The sequence below is a fragment of the Labeo rohita genome, unplaced genomic scaffold (genome assembly GCF_022985175.1).
Source record: "Labeo rohita strain BAU-BD-2019 unplaced genomic scaffold, IGBB_LRoh.1.0 scaffold_392, whole genome shotgun sequence".
NCBI classification, from domain to species: Eukaryota; Metazoa; Chordata; class Actinopteri; order Cypriniformes; family Cyprinidae; genus Labeo; species Labeo rohita.
Window position 1 is genome coordinate 25,584 of NW_026129310.1, and position 15,153 is coordinate 40,736.

General features: G+C 35.1%; 1 protein-coding gene and 1 long non-coding RNA gene across 2 annotated transcripts; one reads left to right on the plus strand and one right to left on the minus strand.

Annotated features, from left to right (window-relative positions):
- Positions 1-9,643: 9,643 nt before the first annotated feature.
- Positions 9,644-10,606, minus strand: LOC127160578 (ribonuclease-like 3). The gene is made up of 2 exons (XM_051103217.1): positions 10,414-10,606; positions 9,644-10,261 (listed from the first exon to the last, which is right to left on the minus strand). Exon 2 carries the CDS (start codon positions 10,256-10,258, stop codon positions 9,812-9,814), a length of 447 nt encoding a protein of 148 aa, XP_050959174.1. The 5' UTR covers positions 10,259-10,261; positions 10,414-10,606; the 3' UTR covers positions 9,644-9,811.
- Positions 10,607-12,048: 1,442 nt separating this feature from the next.
- LOC127160580 (uncharacterized) lies at positions 12,049-15,153 on the plus strand. Its single transcript, XR_007826785.1, has 5 exons — positions 12,049-12,109; positions 12,195-12,279; positions 12,430-12,709; positions 14,312-14,346; positions 15,060-15,153. It is a non-coding gene; the product is annotated as an uncharacterized LOC127160580 (long non-coding RNA).

Below are 15,153 nucleotides of genomic sequence, written 5' to 3' on the forward strand. Positions count from 1 at the left end.
TTAATAAATGTTGCTATGAAATTGGGAGTACGTGCAGAGGTGTTGTGTGTGCTGTGTGAACATGATGCTTACAGTTAGAGACTTAATGTGATCCTGCATTTTCTCATCTCACTTGCACAAAAACAGCTTCAGTATTCCTCAAAAAGAATAAAAACAATGAAGTGCAAACTTAGTATGTGATGCAAACCTGCAATAATCAAATATGCTAAATAGCACAAATAGTGTATTTAATCCCATTTTATTAATGTCTTTGCTGTTGACATTCAGTGATCCAATTCAACTATATAAGCAGAAATGAATTTACATAAACACAACATTGTGTGCCTTTATATATATATATATATATATAGTTTTTAATTGAAGAGTGTTGAACTTTCTTGTCTTGTCGAATAAACACAATAATATTGTAATGCATTACTATTAAAAGTAACTTGTTGGGCGTGTGTTTGTGTGTTATCATAACTGTTGTCTAAGATAACAATGAAATAGTAGTTATATATAGATTTAGGGTGACATGGTTGATTGTATTTTGTTTTTTGTTATGATTTGTCTAAAATATGTATGCTTTTGTTAGGAAGTTAAGTTGTCTTCTTTATGCATGCTAAAGGAGGGCAGTAGCTCCTAATAATTCTTTCCATACTCTAGAGTGCAGGCTGGTGAATGGAAGGTGTAACAACGAGCAAAGAAAAAGATTGTTGTTTTATGATTTGTATTGGTGTATATTAATATGGGTTTTGACTTGTGTTGGTTTTGCTTTGTTGTGATTTAAATATGATGTGAATTTGTTTAATTTAGATAATTAAGTCATTTAAATGTATTATGTTTGGATGACCCCTCTGTCATCAATGATATGGTCCTGAGAATATAAGGACCATGTGTATTCACCTTTCTTTATTTGTGTAGTTTTTTTTTTTTTTTTTTTTTTTTTTTCTGAGTGTTTGGCTGTGTTTTAATAATAAAATGCGTAACTGATAAAGAACTTCAGTTGATGTTAATCATGCTTCCTGCGTTTATTGGACAAATCCTGACACAGTTACATAATCAGATTGCTTTTATCAAGTAACTAGTACAGTGGTGCATTACTCTAAAATGTACTATAAGATATCCAAGTTACTTTTTTAAATAAGTCACACTAGTTGGTTTTCCCATTTATTGACTGATCTGATTCTGTCCGCATGTAAAGGGAAATCAGGAGTAAGTGCAGAGGTGTTGTGTGCATTTTCTCATCTCGAACAAAAACAGATTCAGTTTTCCTCAAAATAAAACCTGCACCAATCAAATGTCAAATGACACTGATATACTTTTTGTATTTAATTAATCAATGTCTTAGCCTCTGACCTTCGGAGATCCAATTCAACCATACTAACCCTTTAACTGCTCCACCAAGAAAAAGGCAATGGAAAATTTTTTTGTTTGCATTTTTTATCTCTTTATGTCACTAATAACCACACTCAATGGTTTTTTTTTTTCAATAAATCCCATCATTTTTTAAATATTGGCCTCTACCAAACGGTTGATATGTCACTTTATGGTAAAAGTACTGGAATTCATACTTATACTATGAAAATATGAAAATATGAACTATAACACTAATTTATTTAAAATTATAATCAAAAAAAAAAATTGTATATTGAATCTACTTTATTCATTGAAGTATGCCATAAAATATTTCAGGTTTTCATTTTATCACTGAAATTATATGTTTTCTTGTTTTTAATAATAAACCAAAAAAAAAGAACTCAAATAACTAAAAGTAACAAAACAATAGACATTACATTCTTTCTGCATTAAAAAAAAAAAAAATAAAATAAAAAAAATAATAATAATAAAATAAAAAACAGCAAAAGATAATAATATAATGGCATTTTAGGCTTTTATGTTTCAAGAAACACGCCGGCAAGTGTGGCAGTGCAACAGAATTTTTATTTCTAGATAAATGAACATTTCTTTGTAAACCAGCAATGTTGTGTAGTGTAAACCAACATTAGAAACAATCCTTCAAACTATATAAAAAACTAGTGATTGTAAAACTTTTCAGCAACATCTCTTAAAGACCATAAAACACCCATAAAGAGTAGCATGGCAAGAAAGTCCTCAATCTCTTCTGGACTGGTCTTGATTGGATCCCCCAGCTCCTGGGCAGAGTACAGGTTGGTTTGATGAGCAACATGCTGAATCATCTCATTAGTGAAGAGTATTTTAAAGTATTGGAAGGGTGACTGTACAACCACAGGAGGTTCAAATCTTGATTCTGTGACCTGGAATTCCTCAATGTCTTCATGCTTCCAGATTTTTCTTGTGCCATTGTGTGGGCCCGAGGGGGGACTTGAGGGGGAACTGAGAGTATCCTCTGGCTCCGGTTTTTTGAGTGTGTTTTCCTTTTCTTCTTTTCTTACATGGAAGCTCTGTAGAGGATGTGCTTGTTGAGGGGGCATCATCTTCATCCAGGGACTCAAAAGAACTGTCACCAGCTACCTCATCTCGGATGGGGTGATAATCAGGATCCTCTATTGGGTCATCAACATCACTGAAATCAGCATCAGATTCTTGGGGGTTTTCTGGTACAAGGGCCTGAAGAGTGCGCATTCTTTTACCATAGAAACTGTTGACATCCATCTAGTAATTGTAAAAAACAAAACCAAACAAACAAACAAACAAAAAAAACAACAACAACAAACAAATAAATAACAATCTTAAAATTTTAATGTTAATACACCAGTATTTGTCATTTAAGAAGTATCTGCAACTGATCATTATGTTTTGCAAACATTAATTCTATGATTTCATTATATTTACTTAAAAAAATATCCAAAAGTGGCAAAAAAAAGACATACTTAAGAAATGATGAAGAAATGAAGTATATTCATGAGGAAATAACAATAGCTGTGTCATATTCATAACTATGAATGATCAGAAGTTTATATTTATCAGCAAATAGTCCATTCTGACTGCAGAAATGGATGATTTGAAAACATTAGCTTAGCATTTCTACCTTTACCATAAAGTGACAAATCAACCGTTTGGTTGAGCACATTTTTGAAAAATTATTGAAAACATACTTAAGTTTTTTTAATGGCAACAAGCAACATAATTTTGTAAAGTTAGGGCTCCTACAGTGTAATATGTCAAAAAAATATGCTTACCTTGCAAAATTTCACCAAAAACAGTTCACATGGCAGGAGTGATTTCTTTGATTCTGACATCCATGAGAGAAGAAGTGTTGTCACAAGTATTGTTGATTGACATAATGATATCTAGTGGATTTTTTTGGCATAACGTAGCTCAACCAGATGGTAGAGATGGCTCAATCAGCTTAAGTTAAGTTAGGTACACCTCTTAATAAAATATAGTGACTCAAAATGTGCTCAACCATTTGGTCGAGCAGGCAGTTAAAATGACTTTAGCTACACAGAGTTCAGTTGTTTCCTTTTTTTTAATGAAAAAGATTTTTAAAGCAACAAAGTGCTTAAATTAAAACACATGCACAATTACACACAGAAACATGCAGGAAAAGGTGCAGACCGTCTAAAGAATGTGTAACCCTGGTACAGGTAAGTACACACTAGGATGGGTTCAATAAATATATACTCTGAACTCCAATTCAACAAAACACCTTAGGAAATGTTGGAATCAAAAAACAACAACAAGTACTTGTATATGAAAAGATAACTTGTATTATTTCAACAACAAAATAAAAACAATACAATAACCAAGTGTGTGTATGTGTGGTATCATTGTACGTGTATCATGTGATGAATCTAGGAACACCAGTTCTGTCCATTCAATTCACGTTGCTGAGCTCAGATTAGTTGTTCCAATTCACAGGGAGTGATGTTCCTTTAAGGTTTAATATCAAATAAATGTTCCAGCAGTGGGGAAATCCATAGATCGTATTCAAACTGGGTGGCTCGCCATCTTCTATCCAGAAGAGAGAATTCAAGGAAAACCAAAAACCTGGCCTGCATAAAAACAGGCACACCAGTGTCATACAAGTAATTTGTTATGAGCATAAATACCAAATGCACAAAAACAGTGTTACAATAAACTCAGTTCCTGAATTCACTTACCAATGACAAAAATAAATAAATAAATATAATACTCATGTATACATGTTTCCTACATGTATATACAATTTTCAAAAGGAACAACAACTTTCCAGATAATTAAACAAAACAAATTGTTATATGTTCCATATAAACATCAATGTTGATTGCGATGTTAAATTACATCTCTCTGTAATATAGCGATTAGCATCTTTCTGTTGCACGTGTTAACACAAAATAACACATAATTTCTCAGTAATCACATGCAGTTCAATGAAATTAACCTTTATCAAAGGTTAATTTAACATAAATCACGAAATAACAAGGGATATGTCTCTAGTCTCCAATCTTAAATGAAATATAGATCAGTACTCACCGAGATCAATGTTCTTACATTCACGAAATCAACAAAAAACAATAACAATTATCCAGCACCCCTTTCTGATGCATAGGCTCCTTTTTTAACTCTTTCATACAGTACACAATTTTCGCTAGGTTTTTGCAGCTTAATCTTTCCTTACGGCTCGTAATCTCCGTCTCAACTAGTGATGGGTCGTTCTTGAACGATTCGTTCATTTTGAAGGAATCTTCAATGTGACTCGGGACGAACGAGTCGTCTCGGGGAGTGATTCGTTCAGTCGCGCATGCGCAGCATCCTATTAGGTTCTGTACTGGAATTAGCTCACCTGTTTAGAGTCTTCTAAATGAGTAGTTCATTCATCTTATGGAGCTGTCACGTGATGAACGAACGACTCAAACCTGAGGACTCGAGAGATGAACTAATCAATTCTCTTTCCGGCTCACACTGCATAGGTTTAGCGTATGGTGCTGTGACGTGATTAACGAACGACTCAAACCCGAGGACTCAAGAGATGAACTAATCAATTCTCTTTCCAGCTCACCTTGCAGGTTTAGCTTAGCTGTCACGTGATGAACGAACGACTCAAACCCGAAGACTCAAACCCAAGAACTCAAACCCGAGGACTGGAGAGATGAACTAATCAATTCTCTTTCCGGCTCACACTGCAGGTTTAGCTTATGGAGCTGTCACGTGATGAACGAACGACTCAAACCCGAAGACTCAAACCCAAGGACTCAAACCGAGGACTGGAGAGATGAACTAATCAATTCTCTTTCCGGCTCAGACTACGTTGGTTAAGCTTATTGGGCTGTCACGTGATGAATGAATTAACGACTCAAACCCGAAAACTTGTCAGATAAGAGGCGAGGTGAGCGAATCATACACTAAAGACCCAGGTAAACAATGAATGAATCTTTTCTGTTTCTTATAGCATTATAGTTTTGTTTCGTTTGAAGTGTGATCAACGTTTGTGTAAGCAGTAGATGTGTTAGGGTGGTAAAACGTAACATTTTAATTATATTTTGTTAAAATGAACGAAATGACTCGAAAAAAGATTCGTTCATTTTGCTGAACGAGACTCAAATGTCCGAGTCGGTAAAATGATCCGAACTTCCCATCACTAGTCTCAACCTCCCGCTGCACTCAAGTATACCCGGCTGCAGCCTGCAGAAGGGGGCGGGGCTGCACGTGGGGCGGGGCTACATATATTACCCCGCCCACAAATGCTTTCATTGGCTAATGGCATGTAATGACGTAGTCAACTCCGTAAACAGGAAATGCGGTTACGAGCATAGTTCAAGCTATGAGTCATTCGTGATATTAAATATCTGTTACATATAAAATATTAAACAATATATTATAAATTTGTTAATTATCTACATGTGATATTAATAAATGGTTCAGTTGGCTAATGACATGTAATGACTTAGACACCTCTGTAAACAGGAAATGCGGTTAGGAGCACAGCTGAAGCTATATATATATATATATATATATATATATATATATATATATAGAATATCATTCGTGATATTAACTTAAATACAAAAATAAACAATATATTATGAATTCGTTAATTATCTACATGTAATATTAATCTATACCAAACATAATACATTATGTTTTCATTCATCATTTCAAAATTTCATTATTATTTCTAAGCAAGCATCCACTTCCTGCTTTCGACCTGTCATATCTTTGTGCATTAAGAACTGTATATCGCAACGATTAATGTTTTTTTGCAAATTTAAATTATTTATGGGTTTTTATTTTTATTTACGCATTTACTTGTATTTAATGTATTTTTTTGTCACCAACTCAACACTTAAAGTTTCTTTGAAAATGTTGTCTTAGAATTATGAATTGATAAAGTGCCATTTTTATGAGAACTACATGACAGCTATTGCTCTGTTCTGATAACAAAACCTTTCACAATAAATAATGTGTACATGTAGAGATAAAATATAGAGATTACCTCATGTTAAAGAAAGTTGGAAGTCCAAAAGCGTTGGACTAAACAATATATGAAGAGGAATAAACTCAAAGAACATGAAGATAATGCAATTTGAGTATTTCATTTTATTGGTCATACAAAACAGCAGTTTAACATCACTGTTTTATTAGCAGAGGCCCACCTGTTGTGTCTTCCGTTGTTACCACATACATTTAACATGTAATTATACACACACACACACACACAAGGGCAGTCTTATTTTAACTACTTCACATCTCCTTATACAATCGCTCATTAGTGACATAATGAACGCAATGTTTTAATCAAATATTACAACTAAACAAATAAGACAAAACTCGTAGCTCAACTACTCACCAACGCAGCGACAAACGAGTGGAAATAAAATCCTGCTGAGGGCGTTGGCGTCATTAACCAATGATATAATTTGTGGGCGGGGTGACACATGTAGCCCTGCCCCACATGCAACTCCACCCCGTTCTGCAGGCTGCAGCCAGGACCTTCTCGCTGCACTCTCTCGCATCCCTTCTGTGTATATAACAGGGGCGGAGCTTAAAATATTTAACCAATCACAAATACCTGTTCATGACTGCTCAACAATTGCTAGGCAGATTTTCTTGATTAAAGTTTTGTGCCGCTTCACGATTGGAGCATTAATATAAGAGCGATAATATAACAATTAACGTTAGTATTTATATAAATTCAGGGCTCTCAAGTGTCACGCATTGAGCGTGACAGTCACTCATTTCGGTCTATTGTCACGCACTCCCGCCACACATTGTATTTCTCACGCAGAAAAAACTATTTATAATATATTTAATATACCGCAGCGCCCAACATTTCTCTGGCAGCGCCGCTCTCGCTATGGAACCGGCAGGATTCAAGCGCGTCTCCCCTAGAGTTCTTAGTCGAGCCTGCCACTTATCAGCCAATCAAAAAAAAAAAAGAAATAGGCTACACAATAGCCAATCAGAAAATAGCACTATTGTATCTGGGTAAGATTTAACGCAACAACCAATGAAAAAAGGCATCCTGAAATTGTTCACCATCTTCCTCGTTCACCCACAGAGGAAACCACTGGAGGCCCGAGCATCACTTTGAGCACAAAGTAATGATCTCCTGTTACAGCAAATTCACAACTTGTTTGACACAAACAATATTATGACCACTTGACAGCTGTTAGAGAATGTTTCCCAGATAATTAACATCAGTTTTTCATGAGTGTCTGTTACTTAGCCAACAGTTTTACAGCCTGTTCACTGACAACATCTGCTCAGAACAAGTAGTCTAGGCCTAGTCATATTTTCGTTATCACACGATGACTGACATATTAATTTTCAATGGTTGGTTTGAACAAAACCTCAACACGAAACAGCTTGTCTCTGGACGGGACATTGTCCTCAATCATGACCCTGAAAATGGCTGGGCTTGAGCCGAACTGTTTCAAATGGGAGCCAACACCACAAATGATAAAGGAGTCCAAAAAGGCAACAAACACTTACAACAAACAACACCAGTCATAATCTCTCTCTCTCTCTCTCTCTCTCTCTCTCTCTCTCTCTCTCACACACACACACTAGCACTCATACACACACACACAAAAATTTAATAAACACTTTGTATTTGGTTAAATTGTCAGTGTCATGTGTCAAATATTTTCTTCTGCAAGTCTGAGTAATTATTAATATTAACAACAAAAACACTAATAATAATATTATTAATGGAACACTCATCCCCCCACCCCCAGGGGTATGGGGGGATGAGATGTCACTCTTGCCTGTCTTCAAAACTTGAGAGCCCTGTAAATTATATATATCACATCCCTGTGAGAACTTCTTATGGGGGTTACAAATGCTGTTCTTCAAAAAGAAATAAATATTTACTCAAATATAATTAGAAATTGTAAGACAGCTTCTTTATAACAACACTGACCATGTGCTCGCCATTCGCAAAGTATTGCCAGTTTCACCAGCCTTATTGAGCGTTATTCCTTTTTTCTCTGCCTGACTGCCTGTTGCTGTTTGCTTTGTTCTGGATTCACGAGTTTACGGATTACCCTTCGGATTGTTTGCTAGAGTGGATTGCTTTTACGGTTTGACCCCTTCTCAGTTTCCTCGTATTCAATATTTGGATTATCCCTGCATTATTGGCTGCCTTACTGGACTGACGTTACGGCTTCCGACTCTCTGCCTGTTTCATCACGCTTGCTATCAGATCTCCCTCTTGAACTGTATGCTGTTAGACTGCCTCTCTGTTGTTGATCGTTTGCCTGTCTATCTGCATTCTGCTGTCTTTAATAAACAACCGCATATGGTTTCTCACTCTGCCTCAGCGTCCACGTTACACAAATGCACCAAACAAAATCATTCAACCCAAACACCGCAAACCAACAAAAGAAAACTTCAGTACGTGGAAAATTCAACAACAACAACAACAACAACAACAACAACAAAAGCTGTCAAGACCATAAGATTACAATAATATGGCCAATCATTAAGCCCAAATGACAAACGGACATAAGTTCACATTAATATGGGCAACCATAGACTTGAATGGGCCTCTATATATTAACTGCAATGAATGGTCAAATAAACAAAAAAACAAAACAAAACAAAAAAAGGTGAGAAAAGAAACAGTGGCACACAGCGTAGCAATCAGAATAAAGCCTGCAATTTAAACATAACATTTTGTCTTCAGTAAACGTATTACATACTTAATAAACATTATACACACAATTTATAAATAGCATCACTGATTAAAATATTCCCACAAAACATAATACATCACAGAGGAGAGGAGAGGACCGGAACACAACAACTGTGGATTTTAAAACAATCCCAATGTTTGTTTTTAATAGTTTGACTATTTTGAGTTTCACTATCTTGAACAGTTTTGTCATGGTGAGGCAATAAATTTATGGTGAAAAAGTGAAACATGCATATGGTTGTGAGTCACATTCATACCTCCACCAGCAGTACGTGTGGCATTTACAATAGTCCTGTTACGGCATATTTTCCCAGTTAAATGTGTGTGTGCACAGTGTGTTGTTTTCACTAGGTGGCTATTTCGCCGCAGTGCTTGGGCCCATCATCGCTGCTTGCATGTGTGTTGTTCATATGCAAGACAATCAACAGACGAGTTTAAGGGTAGTAGAGTTGTTTTATTTGAAGAATAGAGACAGGTGGAGAACATCTTCATCTTATCCTCAGATGATTTTTGATTTTGCACATTTACTACTCCCATTAAAAGCTTTTTTTAATGCTCAAGAAGTGTTACCAGAGTGCTTAACATTTTACTAGACAAGCTGAATCATGCACATGATGAGAAAAATTCTGAAGAATATGCCATTAAAGTTAAATTAAAGTCAAAATATAAATGTACTTTTTACGTTATGCTTAATGAATGCGAGTCTCTATTCAGCTTATCATCTACACATTAATTAATTATGCCTTCCTCATAATGTACAGGCCATTCTCGATCACACCCCAAAACAATATAACGAGTGGACTTCTTCCCTCTATATTGGCAATTTGGGTGTCTCTGCCCACTTTGTAATTTGCATGTGACCACAGGAAAAGGCTGGTTGCTCTTAAACAGATTTCCGCCCTGTGGAGTTCCTCCATTTCTTCCACAAACTACTTTAATATTATTCTTATTCGCTTGTATGAAGGTATTGACGTCTTTGCAGCCATTTGCAGTTCCAGAGGCAGTGATGCCTCTCTTTCTGATTTCTTTGTCACAATCATGCTCACTCACACTAGGACCGAAATGTTGATTAAGGAATTTTTGATAACGGGGCTTTATATCATCTGGTTGACCATAAGCGGTGAAAGCAGTAGCAAAGACCAGCAGCAGAATCACAGCAGACTGATGAATCTCCATGACCTAGTGAACAACACTAACATTAACACAGCTTCTACTGACATTTGACATTAAGAAGCAGTTTGTTTTTACTTGCACATATCATAGTTTACTTAAACCCAGCTGTGCAACAATGTATGTCTTATACTTGCTGAGTAAAGTTATAACATTCTTACCTTGTCGTTAGGAGTAAATTAATATGTTGTTCTAACAGTTGCCTGGAGGCTTTGCAGTAATCAACAGTTGTTTTCAGATGGTCTTGATGTTAGCAGTCATCAACTGTGGTAGAGCAGTCACAGCATGGGATCCCAGGAGAATGATCAGTCAGACACAGAGAGCCAGTGTGCTACCATAACACTTTCAGGTTTAAGGAAGGTGGGTCATATTTATATTCAAACAGCATCCAATCAAAGGACACAGAGGTCAAACAATACCCTATATGGATGACAAGTAAGATGTGTAAGCGAGCATCTGTGTGTGTTTGTGTGTGTGTTGTATTCCACTTAGTCCCCATTTTTGTGTGTATACATTGTCCAAGGTCTAGTTCTTGTTTTGTCTGTCTGTTATGTGAACATAACTGCAGGAAATGACCCAAAGGCAGTCTTACACAAGAATAGTCAAAAGTGAAGATCAAGAAAAAGCAATATTAACAATGGCCACGTTAAATAATTTATGATTTAGTTCTTAACTTTTGATGGATATCTTTGGCCTGTTTTTAAAGGGACAGTACCTTTTAAATAATGGCAATACAAAATCTTCAATACATAATGTGCTTTAATCATAATCAAATACTGCAATACACATGGCCTGTAACATAATTAGCAGAATAATCAAAACAACAGGTACTGCATTAAAACACATGGCCCAATTAGAAAACCAAAGTCTTACGTCTTTACCCCAGTCATATGCCTCTGGTGGGTCCACAATAATGTCTCACATGTAGTAGTCTATAATCGAGAAACAGCAAGAACGATTCAACATTTTGCATTTCCACCTGCATTAGCTTTTAAAATTATGCTCTGAATTACCACACTTGATTCATCTAATCATTTATAAAGCAATGTAATCAGCAGTTACTCTTACATCAAAGTCAGTCCGTTGATATTTTGCAAAGCAGACACTGACCCTCCAAAAGGAAACATGCAAGGTTTTCTGTGTCTCAGTCTTGCTTTCAAAAATTTAATCAGGTGCTTTATGCTTTAGATGCATGATCTGAGCTTTCTGACTGCACATCATTAAATGTTAAAGAAAAGAGTTAACTTCTACTGAAAATCCAATATAAAAACAACTTTACAGCACTTTCTTAAAGACTGATGCTAATGATGTCCACCAGAGGGAGCCAGAGGATAAAACAAAATCTATCTATCTATCTATCTATCTATCTATCTATATATATAGTAATGTCAAATTTATTATATTATTATTATTATTATTATTATTATTATTATTATTAAACTAAATAAAATGCAATAATACTATTATTACTATTATTTTATTTATTTATTTTAGTTTTTATAGTGGGTCACGTGTGGTGTGAGCACCAAATCTCCAGGTGCTCTCATTAAAACTAAATTAAAAAAAAAAAAAAAAAAAAAATGTGCACCCCTGGTTATAAATCTTAATTGTTTTATTATGAGTCATTATGTGTGTTATATAAGATCATTCATGAGACTCGTCTGTTTGTCTGATGACTGAATATGTAATGAATGATGTTCTTCTGCTGTTTGTTTGCATGCATGTGTTAGATTGTGAATCCAGACATATTTATCTACCTATAATCATTATCATCTTTAGGAAAAAAAAAAAAAAAAAAAAAAACGGATGAAGTGCATGTGCTTGTGATGGAGGGAGATTCAGTCACTCTTCACACTGGTAAAATAAGAAACCCCAAGGAGAGATTTATTTATTTATGTATTTATGTATTTATTTATTTTTAAGTAATGTTTGCATTGCTCAGATCACTGGAAATTACAGTAAGACCTGTACTGATGCTCAGTGTGATGAGAAATTCAGAGACAGACTGAAGCTGGACAGTCAGACAGGTAATCTCACCATTACAAAAAAATCAGAGCTACAGATGATGGACTTCTGATGAATCACAAGCCATCAGCAGAAAAATAATTTGTAAAATACTCAGTGTTGCCATTCATGTACTACTTCTTCTTCTTCTTCTTCTTTTTTTTTATATCTAGAAAGAGAGAAGGAGGAAGAGAAGAGAAAGAAGATGGAGGAGAAAACGTTTAGAAGTTAATGTTGTTTTAACTAAACTTTAGGTAACTTCAAACCGTTTAAGCCTTGTTAATGTTTTACTTCTGTTACTTAAATGATTTAAAACTACATCGGTTGCTTCGATGTATTTTAAGTGCAATTTAGTTTTATCGTCGAGTTTTTCTTTCTCAACGTGTCGAGTTCGATCTTCTCATCGCCTCGTTCTTTAAGACACTCGAGAGCTTCAATCAGGACTGCAACAAGGTTAGACCTATGTAATGGTGTTAAGGTGTTTCTGTATGTGTTTGTGGGCACTAGTGTACACTTTGCAATAAGTTGTATTGATCTGCGAATGCAGTGACGCACTTCAAACGAAACTGAAAGTAAGACGTGGAGCGAAAACGTAATCAAAAAGTAACCCTAACCCTAACCTCTAATAAACAAAATTAGTTAACTAAACAATTAACTAAACAAATTGTTGTTTTTCATGTGTTGTTACCACCACAATCTGAATAAACAGAGGTGTAGCAAGTCCCGATGTTTTTGTTTAACTGGATGCTCTTAAGATTTCATATGAATGTAATTGTCAAGCTGCGTAGAAGAAGAAGAAGATTTGTTTGCGCTATATTTAATGAAACAAAGTCACAGTTTTCAATCGATGCTAGTTCATGAAATTTAAACAATTAATGTTGCTTTTATGCTTAAATGTGGCATGTGACAGATCCGTTTATTACTAAATTTAGCTCTCTCAACTCAATGGCGCCAGTGGGAGTGGAACTGGACACCCCTGACATCTTACTGGCCAACCCCGGATGCCACAAAAAATTTAATGTGTGCTATTCAACTCATTCATAAATCGTGCTGAAAGGAACATTTAGCCTCTAACTCAAAGATGCGACGCGTCTGGTGTGTGCTCGTGCTTCATCTCATATAACGCGCTGACAGACAAGACAAAGCAGGTGACTTCTCATAACAAAAAGCAAATCATTCAAGCAGTCGTAGGATTTAGTCATGCTTTTTATGCCAAGTTGGAGTTACACACTGATTTTCTGTTATGGTCTATGGACCCCCTGAATTAGCCTTTTCCACCGCATGTATAAAACTCTAGCTCCGCCACGGTCTCATATCATATAGTTATATCAATAAATGAAAACATTAATGAAGGATTATTTTGCCCCAGATATTTATGTGTTTTCACAGAAATGTTTGGCCTGCTGAGACAGTAACGTGTCTTTGTAGCCTACACCCATGTGAATCTGACTTACTAGAATAACTGAACTGAATCACTTTCACTCAGCCAATATGTCGCATTATATTAGATCTATTTTTAAAACAAATCGTCCTGTGTCAAATTTATACAAAATATGTCAATGTGAAGAAAAATGCTGTTAATAAAAAGAAGCTTGTCTAGGTGCTAGTATTTGATTGGCCAAGTTTAGGTTTTAATTATTGAGAAGGGGTGATATGTATTCATCTTAATTTAACAGACAAAATGTAAACCTGAATAAGCTGGCAAAACAAAACAAAACAAAACAAACAAACAAACAAAAAACAAACAAAAAAACAAACAAACCAAAAACTATCATACATAGATAAATAAATAAATAAATAAATAAATAAATAAATAAATAAAAAGTAAATAAGTAAGTAAGTTACTTTTTATTTCAAAGTTCAAGTAAGCAGAGCTAGCTGATTTTTATTCAGAATTGTATTTTTTATTTTTTATTCGTCAAAATAAACAGGATAGAACAGGTGATTCCTGTTCTGAAATGAACTGACATTTTACAAAAAATGTTAAGAAAAATAAAAATAAAACTTGTATTCTAAATAGATGTTGTGTTTTGTGTTCACTTTTTTATTAATTAGGTCTTTTGTGAGGTGGAGACATGGGTCTCTTACTGGTAAGTTAAAATTTATGTTCATGAGCTTTATACGGGAGACTAAAATGATTTACCTGGTGTTAAATTTAACATTTTAGTCAGCAGTATTGGGCTTTGAGGATTGTTACAGGACATGATTGTCAGCTGCATAATTAAAAAAAAAACTTTTCTAATGATAATATAACCATGTGAGTGTCACAGTCGTCAGCTGGTGTGCCCAGGATGGCCACTAGAGGACACTGTTTGTGTAAGCACATGGCTTGTGTTGTGTTTGTTTGGTGCCATGTGTTTCTCCTGCTTATTGTTTGACCCCACACATCTGCTACCTCATTATTGTTTCAGTGATTTCACCTGTGTCTTCCTCATTACTAGCCCTAAAAAAAAAAAAAAAAAAATAAGCTAAATGTGCTACATAAACACTTTGATTCAGGCACAAAGTGATTTTATAACGATGTGTAAAACATCTGACTGTCTTGAAACTTTGCCAAAGGGGCATCCACTCAAAGTAAAAATGTGTGCTATTTCCTGTTATTTTATGTGTCATCCTCAACACATTTGCTGTTCATAGTAAGATGTAAGACTTCATACGGGAACGCCTATAATTTTTGAGCACATATTAACCATACCTTGTGGACAGTTTTTTCCAATTAAATGCTGAACACTAAAGGGGCTCAATAAACAGTATTTTATGTAAATTACACTTAAAAAGCAGTAACTTTTTTTTTTTCTTAAAGTTGCATGAATACCACAAACTCTCTGAAGCCAGTGATGACAGCAATTCCTCAGATAAGAGCATTGAACAACCTCCTTTCTTCCATGGTGAGTAAA

What these genes read in the sequence shown, in the direction of transcription:
- LOC127160578 (XM_051103217.1), bottom strand. Translation starts at nt 10,258, where the DNA reads ATGGAGATTCATCAGTCTGCTGTGATTCTGCTGCTGGTCTTTGCTACT.